Here is a 22,950-nt window from a genome sequence, read left to right as displayed (position 1 = left end):
ATGCTGTATAAATGGAAAATTAAATTGACTGTGTTTTTTATATATTTTATTGGAATATATTTTTCCCCCCCTAATCCCTTATTTGTTTATGGAATCTTAGTTTGTCAACTGTAGTATTTTTCAGGAATGTATCCCCTGAAGTTCGCAAGGTATAACTTTAATTCCTTGATCCATAGGTTGAATAATAGAGATTGTGTTGGGAAGTAGGAATATTGTTTTAATATTTTACAAAAGATCTATACTGTTAGGTGGATAATTTGGAGCATTATCAAGATTAACTAATTTTAAAATTGGTCAATCTTGATAATGCTCCAAATTATTTTTCCAATTCAAGATTATTTCTTGTAAAATATTCTTTTGTTTCTTTATTGAGATTATTGTATTGTTTCTTTGTTTCTATAGCATTTTTTTTATTATTGGATATTAATACTTTGTTAAATTAAATTTTGGTTTGTGTTATTTTATTCATTATGGCATTATTCATTACTGTGTTCAAAGACTATTTAAAAATACATAGGTTATGTTAGTGGATTCTGATATTGCATAACACTGCATTTTTCTTTTCTGCCCATGCAACAAATTAAGTTTTTTGTTGCTTATCATTTTTGGAAAGCTTATGCAGTACTGTAGTCTTGTGTGGGAAACATTTTCAAATGCAATTAAAGCATTCATTGAACAGAATGTTGAGATATTCTAAGTTCACAAGTTGCTCTTGTTGACTTTCCTGGACTGTGCTGCATTGTAACTCAGAAAGCTTCAGCATTTTCTATAGAACAAAGCTGGCAGTTTGAGGTCATATTTGCTAATTTATGCAGCCTTCTTCTTCCAAATGTTGCCAGGATGAACAAAGTATCCTGTTTTTTTGCAGGTGCCCAAAGTGGAAGGCACGTTTATCTCAGAATCTAGCCTTTTCTTGATTCTGAGATACAACCTCCCTTCCACTTTGCTTACTGATGGGTGTATGTGGGATTCATGAGCATGTAAAGTGCTTTGTCTTTTGCTACTCTTAAATTTTGTGTGTGAACTATACTTGATGATACAAATGTATCAACATTTCATGCACCATCCTATGATTTGGTTACAATTGTTTCAGTAACTGATGTGTATATTTTGTTTTAGATTTGGCAGAAATGGTTTACCTAGTGAGCTATACAGGATTCCGCCTCGTCTCAAAAGAAAAACTAAGGATGCTATTGTATATAGTGGCCCTGTAGTAAGTGCCATTAAGATACTGAATTTTAATATTTAATCAGTTATCATCGTGGGATAATTGTGGTGGCAATCTTTAAAATTATGTTAATTAGGTTATTATAAAATATTGGTGTAAATACACCATAATGAACTCATATGAAGAACTACATAAGTAGTGTAAAGGCATCAATTTAATTGTATTAAATTGATGCCTTTACACTACTTACCAAGGTAGTCACAATATCATATTGTGACTACCTTGGGAATTACCATGTATTGCACTACCTCGAATAAGTAACGCTTCACTAATAGAGAAGATTATTGTTACTTATTCTCAGTGGATACCACCACCACCCAGATGGTACCGTTATTGGCTTATCCTCGGTGGGTGGGCAGGCACCCTGGTGTTGCAGTCATGCCAACCCAGTTGTGTAGTTATTTCCACAATATGAGCATTTATATTTTATTTAAGTATTATCTTGCACACTTTTTGGCATTTTTCATATTGTGGAAATAACTTCACAACTGGGTTTGCATGATTGCAAAACCAGAGTACCTGCCCGCCCATCCACCGAGGAAAGGCAAATAAGTCTTGAAACGGTGCCATCTGGGTGGTGGTGTCCACTAAGAAAAGTAACAGTAGTCTTCTCTATTAGTGAACCGTTATTTATTCGAGTTAGTGTATTACGTGGTAACTCGTGAAGGTAGTCACAATATGAGATACAATTAAATCAATGCCTTTACACTGCTTATGTAGTTTTTCATTAAGAGTTCACTATGGTGTATTTACACCGATATTTTATAGTGTATTTTAAACCCATAATATATTGTCTTGAGCATTTAAATTTTACTTAAATATTACTTTGCACGCCTTTTGGCATCTCTCATATTTTGGAAATAACTTCACAGCTGGGTTGGCATGATTGCAAACCAGGGTACTTGCCCACCCCCTGAGGATAGGCCAGTAAGCTTTGATTAATTGGATTAAATGATATGAAGAAGCAAACTTATTCTGCATCAGCAAAAAACAAAACAAAAAAAAAAAAAACTTTCAGTTTATCGTAATTTGCCCATTACTACAAAGTAACAATCTAGTTCCAGCTTGGACTTGAATACTGGTGCAGATACTTACATTCGTTTTGCTACTAGAACAACTACAGCTATAGACTTAACAATTTACTCTCCAAAATGGTATCCACTCATTCACTGGTCAACTCTGGACAATCTGCTAAACAGTGACCATTATCCAATAATTTGTGAAATCCACACAACTAGAATCCCTCAGGCAAATAATACCTGCTTAAAATGGAAAATTTCCAAGGCTGACTGGAAGTTGTTTGCTTCTAATATTTCATTTGATGATGAAATTATCAAACATGAATCCATCAATGATGCCACACAACACATCACAACTCATATTCTAAATGCCGCAACCAAGGCCATACCAAACTCCGTACTGGTTCTTTTAAGTGAGGCAATCTGTGTTGGAGTGATGCATGCCAGCTTGCCAAAAAAAGAGAAAAACCGGGCATGGAATCTGTTTGTAAACACCCAACAATGGAGAACCTTATAAATTTCAAAGAACTTAAGGCAAAAGCACAATTTGTAAGGAAAAAGGCTAAAAAAGATTCTTGGATTCAGTTTGCTTCTACTATAATGAAGAATACCAATAGCAGAATAATCTGGAATAAAATAAAAAAACAATGTTAGATTTCTGCCAGCATCCTTTACAATACTGAGATGGAATGGGCAAGACTTATCATATCCATTTGAAATAGCTAATTCTCTGGCAGAAAATTTAGCACAAATTTCAGATATATCTGCATGCAAACCATCCTTTCAGCAACATAAAACAAGGGCTGAGCAATGCAAATTAAATTTCAGCACAAGAATATCACTCCCATATAATCAATCCTTTGCAATTTTGGAGCTACAGGATGCTCTAAACAAATAAAAAAAATGGGCATCAAGTCCTGATGGAATTTATTATCTCATGTTGTAACACCCAGACAAAAAGGCATTAAATTTCCTATTGCTGTTTCTGAATCGAATCTTCTCCCAAAGCTACTATCCTCGCTCGTGGTGTCATTCAACAGTGCTAGCTTTTCCTCAACCTGGAAAAGATCAGACGAATCCATGCAACTATAGACCATTATCTCTTACCTTCTGCTTGGGAAAGACATTTCAAAAGATGATACACAATAGACATGTATGGTATGTAAAGTCCCAAGACTTTACATACCATACATGTCTCTCAATATGGCTTCTGCAAAAACCGATCCACGTTAGACCTAATGGAGAAAGCTGAGTGTAATATATGGAAAGCATTTATCTGAAAAGAACATCTTGTCATGGTGTGCCTAGATATTGAAAAAGCATTTGGCACCACCTCGTGCTATGGCATTCTGCAAGACTTGTATGCCATAGGACTCAGAGGTCGACTCGCAATGATCATAGAAAGTTACCTTAAAAATAGAACCTTTCAACGTAATGGTTATCGTCTATCTGCAACCAAAACCCATCTACATCCAGAACCCAAATTCATCATCATCATCATCAGCATCAGCCATTTTCAATCCACTGCAGGATGAAGGCCTCTCCAGCAACTTTCCAGTTCCTTCTGTTTTGAGCACTGGCCATCCATTTACCACCTACAAACTCATTAATTTCATCTATCCATCTCTGCCTTTGTCTTCCACGTTTTCTTCTAGCTCCTCTTGGGTACCATTCTGTTATTTTCTTAGTCCATCTGTCATCATGTCTTCGAGCTATGTGTCCTGCCCAAGACCATTTAATTCTTTAGTTTTGATAAGAATGTCCTTTACTTGAGTTTGCTGCCTAATCCATGTGTTTCTCTTCTTATCTAACAGTCTGATTCCCAATATAATTCGTTCCATTCTTCGCTGTGTAGTTCTCAGCTTCTCTTCCATTCTTTTGGTGAGTGCCCAAGTTTCACTACCATAAGTCATGGTGAGGAGTATACATTGGTTCATTATTTTACGTTTCAGACAAACTGGGATATTGCTCTTCATTATGTGACTATATTTCCTGAATGCTATCCATCAAAAATTTATTCTTCTCTTGACTTCCAGCCATTTATCATTATTACAGCTAATAACTTGTCCCAGATAAGTATATGACTCCACCTTTTCAATTACTGCTCCTTCAGTCATTATTTCCCTTTCTGTGGCATACTTGTTCATCATTACTTTTGTTTTAGCCATATTCATCTTTAGTCCAAAATCCTTACTAGCTGTGCATAACTGATTAAGATTTTCCTCTAATTCTTTGGGATCATGGCTTATGACCACAATGTCATCTGCAAATCGTAAATGATTTAGGTACTCTCCGTTTACATTGACTCCTTTCTGCGACCAGTCTAATCTTCTGAAAGCTTCCTCAAGGGGAGCAGTAAACAGCTTCGGAGATATTGTGTCTCCTTGTCGAACTCCTTTCTCAATTTTAAATTTCCTACTATCTTTGTCTAGTCTAATAAAGGAGGTAGCACACTCATATATTTTCTTCAAAATCATAATATATGGGGTATCAATGCCTTGTCTTTCCAGTGCCCGAAACATTGCCTTATGCTGTATGGAGTCAAATGCCTTTTCATAATCTACAAATGCCAGGCATAATGGCGTTTTATATTCATTTGCTTTCTCCATTAGCTGTGATATTACGTGAAGGTGATCCATAGTTGAGAATCCTGTCCTAAAGCCAGCTTGCTCTTTCGGTTGATTCTCGTCAAGTATTCTTTCTAATCTGTTAGTAATGACTCTTGTGAACAACATGTAGATGTGGGATAACAAGCTAATTGGTCTATAATTTCCAATTTCTGATTTATCTCCTTTCTTATGCAGCAAAACTATGATTGCATTATTCCACTGCTTGGGCGTCACACCTTTTCTAATGCACTTTGTGAAGAGCCTTGCCAGTTTTTGTGTTATGTCTCTTCCTCCCAATTTTAACAATTCTACAGTAACTTCATCTTCCCCCGGGGCTTTCTGATTCTTCATTTTCTTAAATGCATGTTTTACCTCATCAGGAAGAATATCGGGTATGTCGTATGTGTTGTTACTTTGCAATCCATCTTCCCCACTGCTGGCATCATTCCCCTGCTCCTTGTATAATTCTGTATAGTAGTCTTCTGCTATTTGAATTATGCCTTCTCTGCTGTTTATAAGTACACCATCGCTGTTCTTCAGTTTCAGTATCATTTGTCTTTCTGTATTACTGCTCATGGCTGCTGATTTAAATCCTTTTTTTCCCTTAATGCTTGTTCTAATTTTCTTGTTTTAAATCTTCTTATGTCCTCTCTGAGTCTCTTTCTAATGGCTTTGCATAACTCAGTATACTCAATTTTCTCCCTGTCAGTGTTTTTCTTGCTTTTCATTTGTCGTCTTCGGTTCATCATGACAAGTGTTTCTTGACTAATTTTTTTTTCTTCTTTCGATTTCTTTTTCCCTATAGGTTTCTTGGGTTTTATCACTTTCAGAAAGTTGTAATATTCCTCATCGATATCTTGGTCCTGAGCAGTCTGCAGAAGCTCAAACTTGTTCTTATGTTCCAGTACATATTGCTTTTTCTCCTCTTCTGTTATCTCAAAGACCTTTGTATTATTTACTCTAGTCAGTTTTTTCCTTTCCTTTCCTACATCTATATCAAGTATACATCTTACCATTCTGTGATCACTTCCAACATTTACCTTATTCAGACGGTAACATCATTCACAATATATCTTCTGTTAGTGAGGATGAAGTCGATTTCATTAGTAGTTAATCCATTTGGACTCTTCCATGTCCACTTTCTGTTCACCCTTTTCTTGAAAAAAGTGTTCATTACTGACAGTCTGTGAGATTCTGCAAATTCCACAAGTCTTTCGCCTCTTTCATTTCTTTCACCAATTCCAAAATTTCCTATAGTTCCCCTTTCTGTGCTGTTTTGTCTTTTTCCAACCTTAGCATCGAAGTCTCCCATAATAATAGTGTAGTGGGTTTTCTGCTCATCTAGAAGACTCTGAATTTCGGTGTACATTTCTTCAACCTCTTCATCATCATGGCTCGATGTTGGTGCATAAATCATTATACTCTTTAGCTTGTATCTCTTAGAAATCTTGCGTATTAGTCTTGACACTCTTGGTGATGTACTTTTGAATTCCAAAATGTTGTTTTTAAAATCTTTATGGACCAGAAACCCAACTCCAACTTCACTCCTTTCACTGTTTCCATTGGTGTACACAGATTTCCACTTGATAAACTTATAAGTGATTCATTTCTTCCCAAATTATTATTGGGAAATCAGCCGATATCAATCACCAGCAGTATCTGATTCTTGGGCATGGTGTTTGACACCAAACTGACAAGCTGTGCCAGATATGCCAGACAAGCTGTACTTGCTACCAGGGAGTTGGTGTTTGGTTTTTAGGAGCATTAGCAACTAAGGCCATATTGCTCCAGGATATGCGGTGGTCATTCCTTAACCTTTCCGCATCCTCCGTATTTGGTGGTGACGGGCTCGAACCCCGGTCTAATCAAGAAGCATGTGCTACGCACTGCTGCTCCTTCCCACCTGGCTACGGAGGCGCCTACCAGGGAGTCTAAAACGCTGATGGAACTGATATTCTCGTCAGGTGACACTCAAGTCAAGTGGACCCAATTTCGGCGAAGCTGTGACAGATATGCCAGACAAGCTGTACTTGCTACCTGGGAGTCTAAAACGCTGCTGGAACTGATATTCGGGTGACACTCAAGTCAAGTGGACTAATTTTGACGAAGTCTAGACGGTCTGTGACAGCCAATCCTCTGCTTGCACCTTCACGATGGTGGTACTGTTAGTAATCCTGGGTATAACCTCCATGAACGAGCACACTGTGGGTGACCACCCAGGTGTGAAACAACGTAAGTAGGGGTCGAGATTTGGCCCCCACACCACATGGAGGAACGCCGCCCCTCTATGTTACCAGGCAGAACTAGGTGGTAGATGACTCTCATCAACTGGTGAAATACCACCACTTTGCTTATTGGAGGCTTGAAGTGGTGGAACCCATGTTTAGTCTCTAGAGCTAAGTTCTGGCCAACCCTTCCCTATCTCTTCCATCATGCAGTATGATTGATGACTTTTGAGGTTATGATGAACGTCGTGGCGAGATACAATATTCCTTACATTTCGAGGGTACAGCTCTAAAACGGTGTTCGCTGGCCAGCCGTTAGTTTGTACACTGGACTGAACCTATTGGTAACTCTCTAGGAGGCTTCCATATCAACTAGTGTATAATCTTGCTACCTCTACTCTGCCAGATAGTGACTGGAGGGAGTCCGAGTAGTGTGTATGCGGGGAGCATTGTCGAGGCCATGTTATGTCAAGGATCTGGGTATATTCTTACCATGTGTACGCCATATCCAAAAATTTCATTACTTCATACAGCATGTCCCACCCACTTTTTCTTACTATTGAATACACAAGAATTGTCAAACTAGTAGAGCAAGCTTATCTGCGAAAAGATCAAAACCTCCCAAGCACTTCCTAATTCATTTCACAAATATACGTGGCTCAATTCTAATCTCAACGATGTCCATTTCCACTTGCAGTCTGCCAAACCCCATGTACTTTTTCTGACAGAATCTCATTTATCGGTTGATTCAACTACTGCTCATCTCAGATGCCCAAATTATTCGCTGTATGATTCCTTCCGCCTCAAAGGTGGTACTTGTGCATATGTCCGTTATGATATTCCCTGTCAGAGACTTGGCAACTTGGAATCTCCTCTCTTTGATCTTCTCTGGCTTCAAATCTCTCTACCTCATCGTGTCAAATTCATCTGTTGTCTCTACCGTTCTCCCATCTCCAATAATCACTTGGAGCTCTTTTACTTCCTCTCTTTGCAACTTGACTTTCTCCAGTCCAACTTTCCTAACAGTGAGGTAATTTTCCCTGGCGGTTTTAATGTTCACAACTCCAGCTGGCTTCCGTTTTCTAGTCACACCGACCCAGCAGGTCGAGATGCTGAGGCCTTTGCAATTACTAATGACCTAGCACAGATTGTTCATTTACCTACAAGAATACCGTACAATCCTAATCGTACAGCCAATACGCTTGATCTTTTTTTCACAAACAACCCTTCTAAGTACATGGTCAAAGTGAGAGGTCCTTTAGACACTTCAGATCACAACTTGGTGATTGTCTCTTCTCCAATGGAATCTTTATCTCGTGGCTATTCCCAACCTCGTTTTGTTTGGCATTACAAGAATGCAAAATGGGATGACCTGCAAGACTTCTTTTCTTCTTTTCCATTGTCGGATCACTGTTTCAAAACTTCTGATGTCAACGTTTGGCTGATCATGTCAGTGAAATTACTCTTGTAGGAATGGAATCCTTTTTTTCCACACTCCACTTTAAAATCTCGTCCTTTATCTAAACCTTGGTTTTCCAATAAATGTGCTAAGGCTGTTCAAGAGAAGAATGTTGCATATCATAATTGGTTTGTTTCTAATTCTTCAGTTTCATTTTCTGCCTACACTAAGCCAAAGCTCGCAACAATTGTAAAGCAGTTATTAATCAGTCCAAAGTAGATTTTGAACAGGCTAAGAGTAGAAAACTTGCTTCTTGCAACCTGATGGTTCTGTTGTCACTTCAGCCAAGAATAAAGCTGACCTGCTAGCATCCCATTTTACTTCCAACTCATGTATTAATGATCTTGGTAAAACATACTGCCACCATTCCCAACACACTCCATTCAATGCCTTCTGTAGTCTTCCATCAAAAGGATGTCAGAAGGATTATGACAAAGCTCGATGCCAAGAAAGCTCCAGGTCCTGATGGTATTTCTCCACTTGTGCTCAAAACCTGTGCTCCTGAACTTACTCCTATTCTTTCCAAAGGTGTTTTTCCTTCTGCTTGGAAATTTGCTCATATCCGGCCATTTCCTACAAAAGGTTACAAATTCCTACCATCCAATTATCGTCCCATTGCAATTACTTCTACTCTTTCTAAAGTAATGGAGAAATTAATTAACTGCCAACTCTTAAACTACCTAGAAACCTTTTATCTGATCAACGATAGCCAGTATGGATTCCGTCAGTGTCGATCCACAGGTGATATTCTGGCTTATGTTACCCATTTATGAACTAATTCAATGGAAAGGTTCGGTGAAACACAAGTAGTTGTTCTTGACATCTCAAAGGCTTTTGGTCGTGTTTGGCATAAAGATCTTCTAAACAAGCTTCCATCTTATGGTTTGCCAACTGTTTTTAGTAATTGGTTATCCAGTTTTCTCTCTGATCGCTCACTGAGGGTGATGGTAGATGGCACTCTGTCTTCTAACTTCTCCACTAATGCCGGTGTCCCCCAAGGTTCAGTTCTTTCCCCCACTCCTTTCCTCTAGTATATTAATGACCTTCTTCCATTGACTGGAAATCCTATCCATAGTTTTGCCGATGATAGCACACTGCATTCCACTTTCCATTTTGAGAAACCTTGTCCTGCTCAATTAGCTTCAACTTCTCGAAAATTTGCTACCAATTCCTTAAATTCCGATCTTCAGGTATTTCTCCAGTGGGGTAAAGACAACTTAGTTGATTTCAAACCTTCTAAAACTCAGTCTTGTCTTATATCTCGCAAAAAGGTTTCTTCTGCTCCTATGCTTATCTTTAATGACACTCCGATTTCTATGCAAAATGATATATCTCTTTTGGGGATTACCCTGACTTCTAATCTCTCTTAGCACAAGCACATTACAAATATTGCTTCCTCTGCCTCTAAAAAACTTGGTTTTGTCTTTCGCTCTGGGTGTTTCTTTTCTTCCAAACAGCTGCTCACTCTGTAAAAATCGCAAATCCGCCCTGCCATGGAATATTGTTCCTACATCTGGGCTGGTGCCCCCCAAAACCTATCTCAGGCATCTTGATTCCATTCAGAAGGGATCACTTAGGTTAATTAATGATTCATCTCTAAGAGAGTTTCTCCACTTGCTGGAACAACCTTCCTTCATACGTATTTCCTGAAAATTACAATCTACAAAAGTTAGCATTAGCATTAGTAGAGGCATTTGATGCAAGAAAGCAAGCTTATGCAGCATCAGCCGAAAAAAAAAAAAAAAATAAATAAATAAAAAAATAACCACTTCCACTTCACCCCTCCGTTCGAAATACCTGTCCAGCTCAGCCTTAAACTTATTTAGGCTATCAACTTCCACGACAAGGTGATGGAAGTCTGTTCCACCAACCAACCAACCAACCACCCGCTGGCTAAAGGCAAATTTCCTCACGTCTATCCTACATCTGTCTTTCCTCAATTTGAATTTATGCCCTCTCAGGTGATTATTCTGAGCAAGAGGAAGAATCACATCAGCATTGAGCATGCTCAAACCATTCAAGGCTTTATACACTTCTATCAGATCACCTCGCTGGCGCCTAGTCTCCAGACACTGTAATTTGCAAAACTTAAGCCTTTCTTCATAAGCGCACCCCTTTGTTCCATTCACCAATCTTGTAGCCCTTCTCTGTACTCATTCCAGCCTCTCTACATCCTTCTTGAAATGAGGCCTCCAGACCTGAATACAGTACTCTAGGTGTGGCCTGACCATTGCCTTATACAAGTGCATAATCACCACCTTATCCCTGCTAGAAAAATTCCTATATATCATCGACAATACACCATGAGCTACTCTTGCAGCCCGTCTGCACTGCTCAGAAAACTTCATATCTGCCTGCACAACCACCCCCATGTCCCTTTCATTCTCTACCACTGTCAGTGTAGTACCACAGAGTTGATATGTTGCTCTGGGGTTGCTGTTTCCTATATGTAGTACTATACATTTGTGAATGTTAAACTTCATTTACCACCTCTCAGCCCATCTGCTCAACCTTTTCAGATCCTGTTGCAGTAGTATAGTGTCAGTAGTGTCCTTGACAACCCTGCCAACCTTCGTATCTTCTGCAAACTTGGACATTAAGCTTGATATACCATCATCAATATCATTAATAAATACAGAAAACAATAATGGATCCAATACTGAACCCTGAGGGACTCCACTAATAACATTAGTCCACGATGAGCAGTGTCCATTGATTACCACTCTCTGTCTTCTCCCCCTCAACCACCCCTTTATCCGTAGTAGCAATTTTCCTCCAATGCCACACTACTCCAATTTGTGCAGCAGTCTTCCATGTGCAACAGTATCAAAAGCCTTTTTAAGATCCAAGTATATAATATCAAAGTTATTCCCTGCATCCAGTTCTTTTGTGACTGCATCATAGTATCCAATCAAATTGGTCAGGCAAGACTTCCCTTTAACAAAACCATGCTGTGTCTGAACTATAACTGAAGTCTTATCTAGATGATCCTGCAGTGCTTCTTTAACCAGTGCCTCCATTAATTTTCTGGGAACAGAAGTTAAACTAACAGGTCTATAATTACTTGTGTTCCCCCTTTGATCCACCTTTGTGAATTGGGGTCACATTTGCACATCTCCAGTCCATGGGTACTTCCCCTGAGTCCAAGAAAGCTCTCATGATTATGGCTAAGGGTGTGCTTACTTCCTCTGCTGCCTCCTTTAATATAACTGGATAGATCCCATCCACCCCAGGTGCCTTTTTTGTATTTGTCTTCAACAATTTCTCCTCCACCTTACTCTCAGTTATTACAAGATTCTCTAGCTTACTGCCAGAGTTGAATACACCTCTGGCATTCCCCTCGCTGAATAATTCCTCGTGTGAATGTTGATGCAAAATATTCATTTAGTTTATTAGCTACCTGAGCAGGATCATCAACAGTTGACGCATCGATATCAATTGGACCAATCTGATCCATCCCCTTCCTTCTAGAGTTTACATAAGTAAAGAACGCTTTGCTGTTTTTCTTTGCATCCCTTGCCAAAGATTTCTCGTAATCTGCCTTCGCCTGCCTGTAACCTCCTTTATTCAACTTGTATCTATCATAGGCTTCTGTATCACGTGTTAATTTGTATGTATCCCGTGCATTTTTCTTCTCTGTCATATATCTCATTAGTTCATCTGACATCCACTTAGGCCTAAACCTTGAACAATATTTCTTAGTTGGTATGTAAAGCCTAGTAGTTCCAAGATAAGTTCTTTGAATGCTTCCCATTTTGAATTTGCTGTTGGTAACATCATCAGTTGGTCCCACTGTATAGAATTTAAATACTGTCTCAGTCCATCGTAGTCGCCTTTACGAAAACAATAACCCTTCCCTTTACCCCTAATGGTAGTTACCTCTTTGAGTAAATCCCACTTCAGCACACTGTGATCACTGCCACCTAATGGTTCATTTATCTGCAGATTCTTAATACATGAAGAATCACTACTGATAATCAAATCTAGAGTATTACTCCCTCTAGTTGCCTCCCGAACATGCTGATGTAGAAAACAATCATCCAATAAATCCACAAAAGAGTTGCTAGTGTGTGAGTGACCAGCCCCAAAATTCCAGTCAATATCTGGGAAATTAAAATCCCCCATCATAAGACTCTCTGATTTACTGGCCCACTCTATTTCCCTGTACAATTTCTTATTATAGTCATCAGAGTCATTAGGCCTATAGCACACTCCTACTCTCAATTTTGATCTCCCAATGCTTATGTCACACCGCACTGACTTGACACTGCACTGTCTAGCAATGTCGACTGACTTCACTTCCTTGGATTTTATGTATTTCTTAACTAATAGCATAACCCCTCCTCCCTTCCTATCCTGTCTATCTCTTCTGTAGACATTGTACTCCCCAAATTCCAGTTCTGCATTCCTTATATCTGTGTGACACCATGTCTCTGAAATCCCCACAATATCTGCCTTTGCTTAATACAGAGACCATTGCTTAATACAGAGGGATAATCACCTCTTTTCCCTTAACAAGACTTTCCCTTAACAAACCCATGCTGTGTCTGAATTATTGCTGCAGCCTTGTCTAGATGATCCTGCAATGCATCTTTAACCAGTGACTCCCTTATTTTACCCGGAACAGAAGTTAAACTAACTGGTCTGTAATTACTCGTGTCACCCTTCGATCCCCCTTTGTGAATTGGGGATACATTTGCACATCTCCAGTCCGTGGGAACCTCCCCTGAGTCCAAGGATGCTCTCATAATTATGGCTAAGGGTTTGCTTAGTTGTTTTGCCACCTCCTTTAATATAAGTGGATAGATCCCATCCACCCCAGGTGCTTTTCTTATGTTTAACATCAACAATTTCTCCTCCACTTTACTCTCAGTTATTACAAAATCATTAAGTATCCTGCTACAATTTGATAACATTCTGCCATTTTCAAACCTTAATAATTCCTCATGTGTCAATGTAGATATAAAATACTCATTCAGTTTGTTTGCTATCTGAGCAGGATCATCAACAGTTGAACCATCGATGTCAAGTGGACCAATCAGATTCATCCTCTTTCTTTTAGAGTTTATATAAGTAAAGAAATCCTTGCTGTTTTTATTAGCATCTTTTGCCAAGGATTTCTCGTAATCTGCCTTCGCCTGCCTAACCTCCTTTGTGACCTGATTACAGACTAGCTTATATTTGCCATAGGCTTCTGAGTCATCATATAGTATATAGTGCACTCAGGATTGCTCTTGGGGCATTCAGGACTTCACCAGTCCAAAGTCTATATGTAGAAGCCATTGAACCTCCACTCCACCTTCATAGAAAGATGCTCCTGAATTATGTGGTTAAAATAAATAGCCTTCCATCTCATCCTATCTGGTCACACCTCTATGATCCTCAATGGGTAAACCTTTTTAGAAATAAACCTCATGAAAACAAACCTACAGGAATCTGCCTACAAGCACTAATTCAGCAGTTGAATATGCATTTGACCAATTCTCATCAAGACAGAGAAATTGTGCAACCTCCATCGAAAGTGTGTATACCTTCATGTGACGATTACTTCCAATGTTGGGGGGGGGGAAACACTTCCTGAACAATTAAACCGTTCAGAAACTTCATGCAACCCACTTCTCAGCAAATGCACAAATTATGCAAATTTATACTGACGGCTCCAAAAGTGACATAGCTGTGGGAGCTGCTGTGGTTCTACCAACATTGACAGTCTCTGTCTCATTACCACAGGAATGCAGTGTTTTCACTGCAGAACTCCATGCAATTAAGATGGATTTGCCCTTTCTTGCTAATGACTTCACTCTGAAAACTATTATCTACACAGACTCTTTGAGTGCAGTGACAGCCATCCGTGGCAGTTCTCACTCTCCATATCCATTTGTAAATCAAATATCGAAACTTCATAACAATAGGTAGACTGTAACCTTTTATTGGATTCCAGGACACAACGGAATACCAGGAAATGAGTGTGCAGATAAAGCAGCAAGAAATCCCACTGAAAATGACCAAATCCAGATTCCTTACACAGACTATAAACTGATCATATGCCAAGTATGCAATGAAAAATGGACAGAAAGTTGGAATAATCAGTTAAATAACAAGTTACAACAAATAAAACAGAATCTGCTGCTATGGAACTCTAGCTTCTGCTCAAACAGACATGAAGAGGTTGTGCTTACTAGAGCACATGTTGGTCATATCCACCTTACGCATCTCTATCTATTGCAAGGAAATAATTCACCACTGTGCTTGCACTGTGATTCACCTCTAACCGTAAAGCATATTCTTATAGAGTGCAATCAATATCAGTATGCCAGAACCACATCATTCCAATCCCTGTCTAACTTAAATGAGTCTCTTAAACTTAGACATATTATTGGGGATAACCTAAATTTATCTGAGTTTTTCCACTATTTAAAGCAGATTAATATATATGTATGCTCTTATAAACTCTTTTTATTAATCTGTACATGGAGACATGGGAACAGGTGCATTTTGGCTAAAGTAGCCCTTGCACCAAAAATATCAACGACAACGACAACAACGTCCAACTTGGACTTTGCCAGTTCTTCTACCACAGCTACTTTGGGAGCAATTTGTTCTAGTTATCAACACTGTGTGAAGGTTACCTTTTGTGAGATCTAACCTATTGCTTTTCCCAAAATTTTATATTTATATCCTCTTGTTTTAGTTTCGCATAATGGTGATGAGCCTAATCAAATGAATAGTAATTGAGAGATTCCAGTTATTGAAATATTGTTTTATGTATATTGTGTAAGGAAGGGCATTTTACAAGTTAGGCAGGTAAATAAAAATAGAACATTAGACTGTGTAGACAAAGAAAGCATTTATTTGTGAATTAAAGTTACATATAAAGTAGTAATTGTGGTTGGGGGAATGACCTGGTTTGACATCACTCTGTGTTCATAAGTAGGACAGTAGTCTCTTTTTCAGAATTTCTTCAGCACTAAGTCATAACTTAAGTCTTTTTAAGCCTCAGAAGAGGGAAGCAAGAAGACAGTTCCTGAAATCTCTCCCATCCCCATTTACTATATATTTAACAGTTTTAATCCACAAGTAAATGCATTCATTAAAAATAATCATTAAATTCATTCAGAATTCAAATGATAAACTTCAGCCGGTCTAGTTTAGTAGGATATAAAATTTGTGTCAGTATATCTCAGTGATGTTAATCTTTTTTTTTGGCCAGGGGCCCAAAACAGACAAATTTCTGAAAGTTACAGGTTGCATAGGGGCAAAGGTGGTGATATTACAGAACATTTATCACTTTTTTAATGGCCAAAAAGTGATATTGTATGTGTTGGTACTAAATATACTAAGTATTAGCGGTCTGAGGCTTTACAAGTATTAGGCGATGTTGAGAAAAAGTTATGAGTAACAGCAGAATTTAAAAATGTATGGACTGCCACAACATGTTGGGAGGAAGTTTTTGATGAGAGTTTTCTCAGTCAGTTTGGTCCTGGAGAGATTATACTAAGCTCATGGGGTAGAATTTTTTTTTCAGCAATGCCATTATTTCTTAACAGAAGGGACTTTTTTGACAGAGAGAGGATATGTTTGAACAGAAGAGATGAAAAGATATTTGTTGGTGTTTTTGAGGTAGTGTTAGGTGTTAGAAAACTGTTAGTTTTGGGTGGGATATATGCAGGTTAATAGTTTAATGATAGTCATAAGCAGAGGTGGAATTGATCCTTGCATTGCTTCTATTGTATATAGTAGCCTCAAAAGCAGGTGGTGGTTACAAGCCTTGTTGAGATTCAAATGGAACTAGCAATTGCAAGAGCTGTCTAGGAGTTACTAAAAACATGGACAGGCAAGTATTACTTGATATACATTAATATTCACTAATATGCAAATATACACTAAAGTTAGGATTACAGTATATAAATTTTGAGTTTGAAGTTAAGTCATCAAACTGTGAATCAGCCAACATTGTAGGTATAGCAGAAACATGGTGTCACTCTGATATTAGGAGTGCAGAATTTGAATATGGCAATTATAATGTGTACAGAAAGAACACGTGTGTTACTGTCTAGACAGTTTCTTAGAATCTGCTGGCGACGTCATCTGTGTTGTAGCATCTCTGCATAGCCAGTTGTGTGTTTAGCATTTTGTTTTATTGTTTGCCTTGCGACTTAGTAACCCATTAGGAAAAATCAACTCTCTCCAATAATTGGAGAGAGCTGGAAAAATCTCTCCAATAATTTATTGAAATTCAATAAATTATTGGAGAGAATGGTTAGGTAATATGGAAATCGATTTTTTTTTTTTTTTTTATGCTGATGTCATATAAGCTTGCTTTCGTGGATCATTTGCTATCACTAATGTCCTGTCATGGAGTACTCACGAGTTGGCAGCTTACTCTAGTTGGGTTTAACAAGATCTCTCGGTTCTGTTCTGTCCCAACTAATAGATAAAGTGAATGTCAGGTGAATGGATAAGCTTAGTGTCGGAAAAGAAAACTGCACATGAGATGTTTGCAAACCATCACAGTGATACAGATTATTTCTACAGTAACTATTAACTTCGACTTTTACTTGTTCTTCTATTTTACATATACAATTTTTGTATTTATATCCTAAGTATATCCATTATGACTTGGCTGACAGCATTCCATAAAATGGCAAGACAGCCAACTGAGACAATAAGTATAAACTAGTCTGTAATCAGCTTGCAGTAGTTGGGGGTTAGGCAAACTAAGACAGTTTTTGAGAGGTCTCTAGTTATAAAAGCAAATAAATGTAACAAGGAATGTTAGGATTTGAAGGAATGGGGTGAATTGCATTGGTCCACTACATTTTGAATCTGTTTACATTTTAAGAAAATTTTAGCGATGGGTTTAGCAGAAGTGTATCAAATACTAACCGGGAGTTAAAATGATTTTATAATAACAAAAAGTAAAGTGGGAGAGAAATTGCTGAAGCTAAAAGTGAACAAAGCACTGAGGCTGATGGAATCTATCTGATTATATTAAAAGAAAATGTTCAATGTTCATCTTTATATCGGCGCCTCCGTAGCCAGGTGGGAAGGAGCAGCAGTGCGAACACACGCTTCTTGATTAGACTGGGGTTTGAGCCCATCACTACCAAATGTGGAGGATGCGGAAAGGTCAGGGAATGACCACCGCATATCCCGGAGCAATATGGCCTTAGTTGCTAATGCTCCTAAAAAAAAACCAAACCAAACCAAAATCATCTTTATATTCTGGCACAACCACCAGTTCAGAGACATTTACAATAAACCATGAACTCTATTGTTAATCATATTTAGCAGTCACACAGGTTGAATCCATGGCCCACTCAAAGAGCATGTACTACTGCACCCTCACTCCTGACCATTCGGCTATGCAGGCTTGCCGAAGAGGTAGTTTAACCTTTAGCCATAATACTGACAGCATCTTTAGATTCAGGAGACTTCCTTAGAGATTGGAGATGTGTAAATGTATCTCTTATTCACAAGGGTAGCTTAAAGGGTGAAGTGGGTAATTGCAAACCTGTAAGTTTGACGTCTATGCCAGTGAAAATGAAGGAGTTAATGGTTGCAGAAGTAATGGAAGTTCAACTTATTATGAGTGGAGCGATAAGGCAGTAACAAAATGGATTTGTTAAAGGTAGATCATTCTTGACCAATCTCATTAACTCATTAACATTAGTAGAGGCATATGATGCAAGAAAGCAAGCTTATTTAGCATCAGCGAAAAAAAAAAAAAAAAGATCTTTCCGTTTCGCCCATCCATTCAGTCCAAAAGTTTTTTCCTAATCCAGCCATTAATTTATTTAAGCTGTCAACTTCCACAACGACAGATGGAAGTTTGTTCCAGCAGTTAACCACCTGCTGGCTAAAGGAAAATTTCCGAACATCTATTCTACAACTGTCTTACCTCGATTTAAATTTATGCCCCCTCAGGTGCAGAATCTGAGCAAGAGGAAGAATCCCACCAGCATTGAGCTTGCTCAAACTATTCAAGGCCTTATACACCTCAATCAGATCATCTCGCAGGTGATCTGATTGAGCCTACCTAGTCTCCAGAGGCTGCAATTTGCAGAACTTAAGCCTATCTTTTTAACAGCAGCTCTTTGTTCCACTCACTAATCTCATTCCCCTTCTCTGTACTTGTTCTAGCAACTCTACATTCTTCCTAAAATGAGGCTTCCAGACCTGTACGCAATACTCAGTGTCGCCTGACCATTGCCTTATACAAGAGGATAATCACCTCCCTATCCCTGCTAGCAAAATTCCTGTATATCATTGACAAGGCTCCATGATCTACTCTTGCAACCTGTCTGCACTGCTCAGAAAACTACATATCTGACTGCACAATTACCCCTGGGGAACTCCACTAATAACATTAGTCCATGAAGAGCAGTGTCCATTGATTACCACTCTGTCCTCTCCCACTCAACCATCCTTTTTTCCATTGTAGCAACTTGCTCTTAATGCTATACTGCTCCAACTTGTACAGTAGTTTTCCACATTAAACAGTACAGAAGCTTTCCTAAAATCCAAGTATATGAAAAAAAAATTATTTTTTGCATCTAGTTCCTTTGTGACCACATCATAGTATCCGAACAGATTGGTCAGGCAAGATTTCCCCTTAACAAACCCATGCTGTGTCTGAACTATAACTGCAGCCCCCCTTGTCTAGAGTGTAGAGTGTGTTTAGTCTCAAATGGCACCAGGAGTTCCCCCCATATCCACGTAGTATACACTGTTGGTGTGAAACAGAACACTGGGCCCCGGGTGCCAAGCGTTTCTGTGACCAATTGATCTGTGACTTCCTAGAGTGATTTTTCCAGAGCAACTGTTATTTGTTATTTGGTTTTTAGGGGCATTAGCAACTAAGGCCATATTGCTCCGTGGATATGCAGTGGTCATTCCCTGACCTTTCCGCATCCTCCGTATTTGGTGGTGACGGGCTCGAACCCTGGTCTAATCAAGAAGCGTGTGCTGCGCACTGCTGCTCCTTCCCACCCGGCTACGGAGGCGCCTCTAGAGCAACTGAGTTTTTCCTTGTTTTACTTTGTTTTACAAGTCCTTCTGTTTATTAGCTCTACTTTTTAAAAGTATAAAATGAGGGCTAGGAAAAGGAAAGTACCTTTTTCTTTACTATTTATTAGTAAAATTATTAGTTTACTGACACTGCTTGGTCACAAGCGGCACTGCTCCTGCCTCCCTATGGCGGGGCTGGTAACCTGGGTGGAAAAGTTAATCCCCCAGGGCAAAAAGGAGCCAACATGGATAAAGAAAATTATCCAGCACTAGAGCCTCAGAGCTCAAATACCACAGATTGGTATAAAATGCAGGCTACTACATTTGGTTAAAAGTAACCCCAGTATAACATCATTTGGGTAGCACCAAACCCGAGGTAGTTGATAAGGGAAAAAAATGTAGGGATAATTGTACAGTTTGGCATGAAATTCTCTGAGCAGTGTAAACTGGCTGCTAGAACACCTTGAAGTTCTATCAGTGATATACAGGAACTTTGCCAGCAGGGTCAAAGAGGTGATCATCTCTTTGGCAGTGGTTAGGCCACATCTGGAATTCTGTATACAAGTTTGGAAACCCTCATTTTAGGAAGAACACAGATCTGTTAGAAAGGGTGCAGAAACAAGCAAAAAAGATTAGTTGGGCTCACTAAAGTACGCTCTTACCAAGAAAGACTGGGTGTCTATAAATATAAGACTTTCAAAGGGTTAAGAACACTAAATGCTCGTGGTCTTTTTATTCTCTCTCTCTCTCTCTCTCTCTCTCTCTCTCTCTCTCACTCACTCACTCACTCACTCACTCACTCACTCACTCACACACACACACAAGAAATATAAATTGTGAAAGGATGGTTGCAGAATAGATATGGAAATTCAAATTTAATGAAAGAATAATTGATTGTTGGAATAAACGTCCATTTAGTGTATATGAAAGTGGATAGTTTGAATAAATTTTAATATTTGGAGAAATGTTGCAATACTAATTCAACCTGTTTGATTAACATGCCATCAATCAAAATAGTTCTGAATGGGGTTTTATTCTAATCTATATAACTAAATTTTACACTGAAATTTGTGTAGTATAAATGTTATTAAAATAATAAGCATGCCTTTATCAACATATACCTTACTTATTGAAATACAGATTATAATTTTTTTGTCAATTTATCATTAAAAAAAAATGTATTGTTTTGTAGTCAAGAATGTCCTCTCAGCCTGAAACGTATCGTGGATTTTTCCTCTTGCTTTCTTCTGATAATTGGTTATGTTCATATGATAACTTCAGTGGAGACCTTCTGCAGGAAGTATATTTAGGACCACCTAGGCAGCACAATTTTCAACATTGTGATTGGGGAATGTATGGAGAACAAATCGTTTTAACTTCTGTCCTTAATCAGGGAAATCTTGCTGCTCAGGTAAATTTTGTGTTGTTTTTGATTATCATTTCTCTTTTCTCCCAAGGAAGTTAGTAGGTAGAATTTTATAATTCAGTTGTCCAGCCTAGTTGTAATATGCTACAGATCATGGGTTGGCAGCTACCGGCCAGGTCCAGCCCATAATGACCTGCCAAATAATTGTTATTTAGCCTTGTTTTATTGTTTCATATTTAAACCCTACAGCAGAAGTGCTGCACCTGAGAGGTTCCTCCCAAAAATACTGATATCACGGTTGAAGATTAAAATCTAAAACCTTTTCTACCTTCCTAAACACATACACACTTTTGCTTCAGTGTAGTTTTTGAAATATTCTTATGGGTCTTGATGAGAATCTCTTAGGTGCTGAGTTGTGAGAATGCTGAACCACAATTCTCACAACTATTTTTACTCAGTATTGGCATAGAACCCAACAGTTGCTGACAATACCAAGTATTGAATTATATGTTCAATTCTACTTCAAGTTTAATTTCTGTTACTCTCCCTCTATTTTTATAAATATTTAAACATTACACAAGTGTTTTTGAAGAATTTATTGTTTTTGCAGAATAAATGAAAAAAATTGACAATTCAGGCCCAAAGATTTGGTGCAGACCTGTTTATCAGAACATTGTGTTTGAAAAAAAGAAGTAGAAAGAAGAAACTTGAGAATTGAGAAGATAAATATAGATAAATTTCAGTGCATACCCCCCCCCCAGGCCATGTATTTTCCAGGACAGGTCACTCTTCCTTGTTAGTGTGCTTTCATTAATGATTGAATAATTAGTATTAGTAGTGGTAAATGTTGCAAGAAAGCAACTTTATACAGTATCAGCCACTTCTCAGCCAATATACCTAACTTTTCTAAATCCTGTGACATCTGTAAACTTGAACATTAAGCCTGATATACCTTCATCAATATGATTAATAAATACACAAAACAACAGTGGGCCCAACACCGAACCCTGGGGGGACTCCACTAGTAACATTTGTCCGTGTAGATCAGTGTCATTTATTACCACGCTCTGCCATCTCCCACTAAACCATCCCTTTATCCATTGCAGCAACTTGCCCTTAATGCCATACCGCTCAAATTTGTACAGCAGTCTTCCATGTGTAACAGTATCAAAAGCTTTCCTGAAATCCAGATATATGATATCAAAATTGTTTTTTGCATCCAGTTCCTTTGTTGACCACATTGCAGTATCCAATCATATTGATCAGACAAGACTTCCCCTTAACAAACCCATACTGTGTCTGAACTATTATTGCAGTCTTGTCTAGGTGATCCTGCATCACTTCTGTAACCAGTGACTCCATTATTTTCCCAAGAACAGAAGTTAAACTAACAGGTCTATAATTATTTCCTTCACCCATTGAACTCCCCTTTGTGAATTAGGGATACATTTGCATATTTCCAGTCCATGGGGACCTCCCCTGAATCTAAGGATACTCTCATAATTATAGCCAAGGGTTTGCTTACTTCCCTTGTTGCCTCCTTCAATATAACTGGATAGATTCCATCTGCCCCAGGTGCCTTTTTTATGTTTAGCTTCAAAAATTTCTCCTCCACTTTTCTCTCCATTATTACAAAATCATTTAGCTCCCTGTTAGAGTTTAGTAAACTTATGTCCTCCCCTTCCTTACAGAATTCCTCATGTGTGAATGTAGATGGAAAATACTCATTCAGTTTGTCAGCTATCTGAGCAAGATCATCAACAGTTGAATCACCAACATCAAGTGGACCAATTTGACTCATCCCCTTGCTTTTAGAGTTTACATAAGTAAAGAGTATTTCTTGTTTTTCTTTGCATCCTTTGCCAAGGATTTCTCATAATCAGCCTTCACTTGACTAACCTCTATTGTGACTTGATTTCAGACTAGTTTATATCTGCCATAGGCTTCTGTGTCACCTGCTAATTATATATGCATCCCACACATTTTTCTTCTCTGCCATGAGCCTCATTAGTTCATCTGACATCAATTTAGACT

General features: G+C 38.4%; 1 protein-coding gene across 1 annotated transcript in view; it reads left to right on the top strand.

Moving 5' to 3' along the window:
• Positions 1–22,950, top strand: part of LOC150079223 (DDB1- and CUL4-associated factor 17-like) — a 260,750-nt gene that overhangs the window by 41,001 nt on the left and 196,799 nt on the right. The window contains exons 4-5 of the mRNA XM_090382995.1: positions 1,120–1,213; positions 20,743–20,961. Coding sequence (XP_090239121.1) covers positions 1,120–1,213; positions 20,743–20,961 — 313 coding nt within the window. The remainder of the gene's footprint in view (positions 1–1,119; positions 1,214–20,742; positions 20,962–22,950) is intronic.

The sequence above is a fragment of the Mastigoproctus giganteus genome, chromosome 10 (genome assembly GCF_048544385.1).
Source record: "Mastigoproctus giganteus isolate SK-2022 chromosome 10, ASM4854438v1, whole genome shotgun sequence".
Lineage (NCBI taxonomy): Eukaryota > Metazoa > Arthropoda > Arachnida > Uropygi > Thelyphonidae > Mastigoproctus > Mastigoproctus giganteus.
This window is presented reverse-complemented; position numbering and strand designations above follow the sequence as displayed.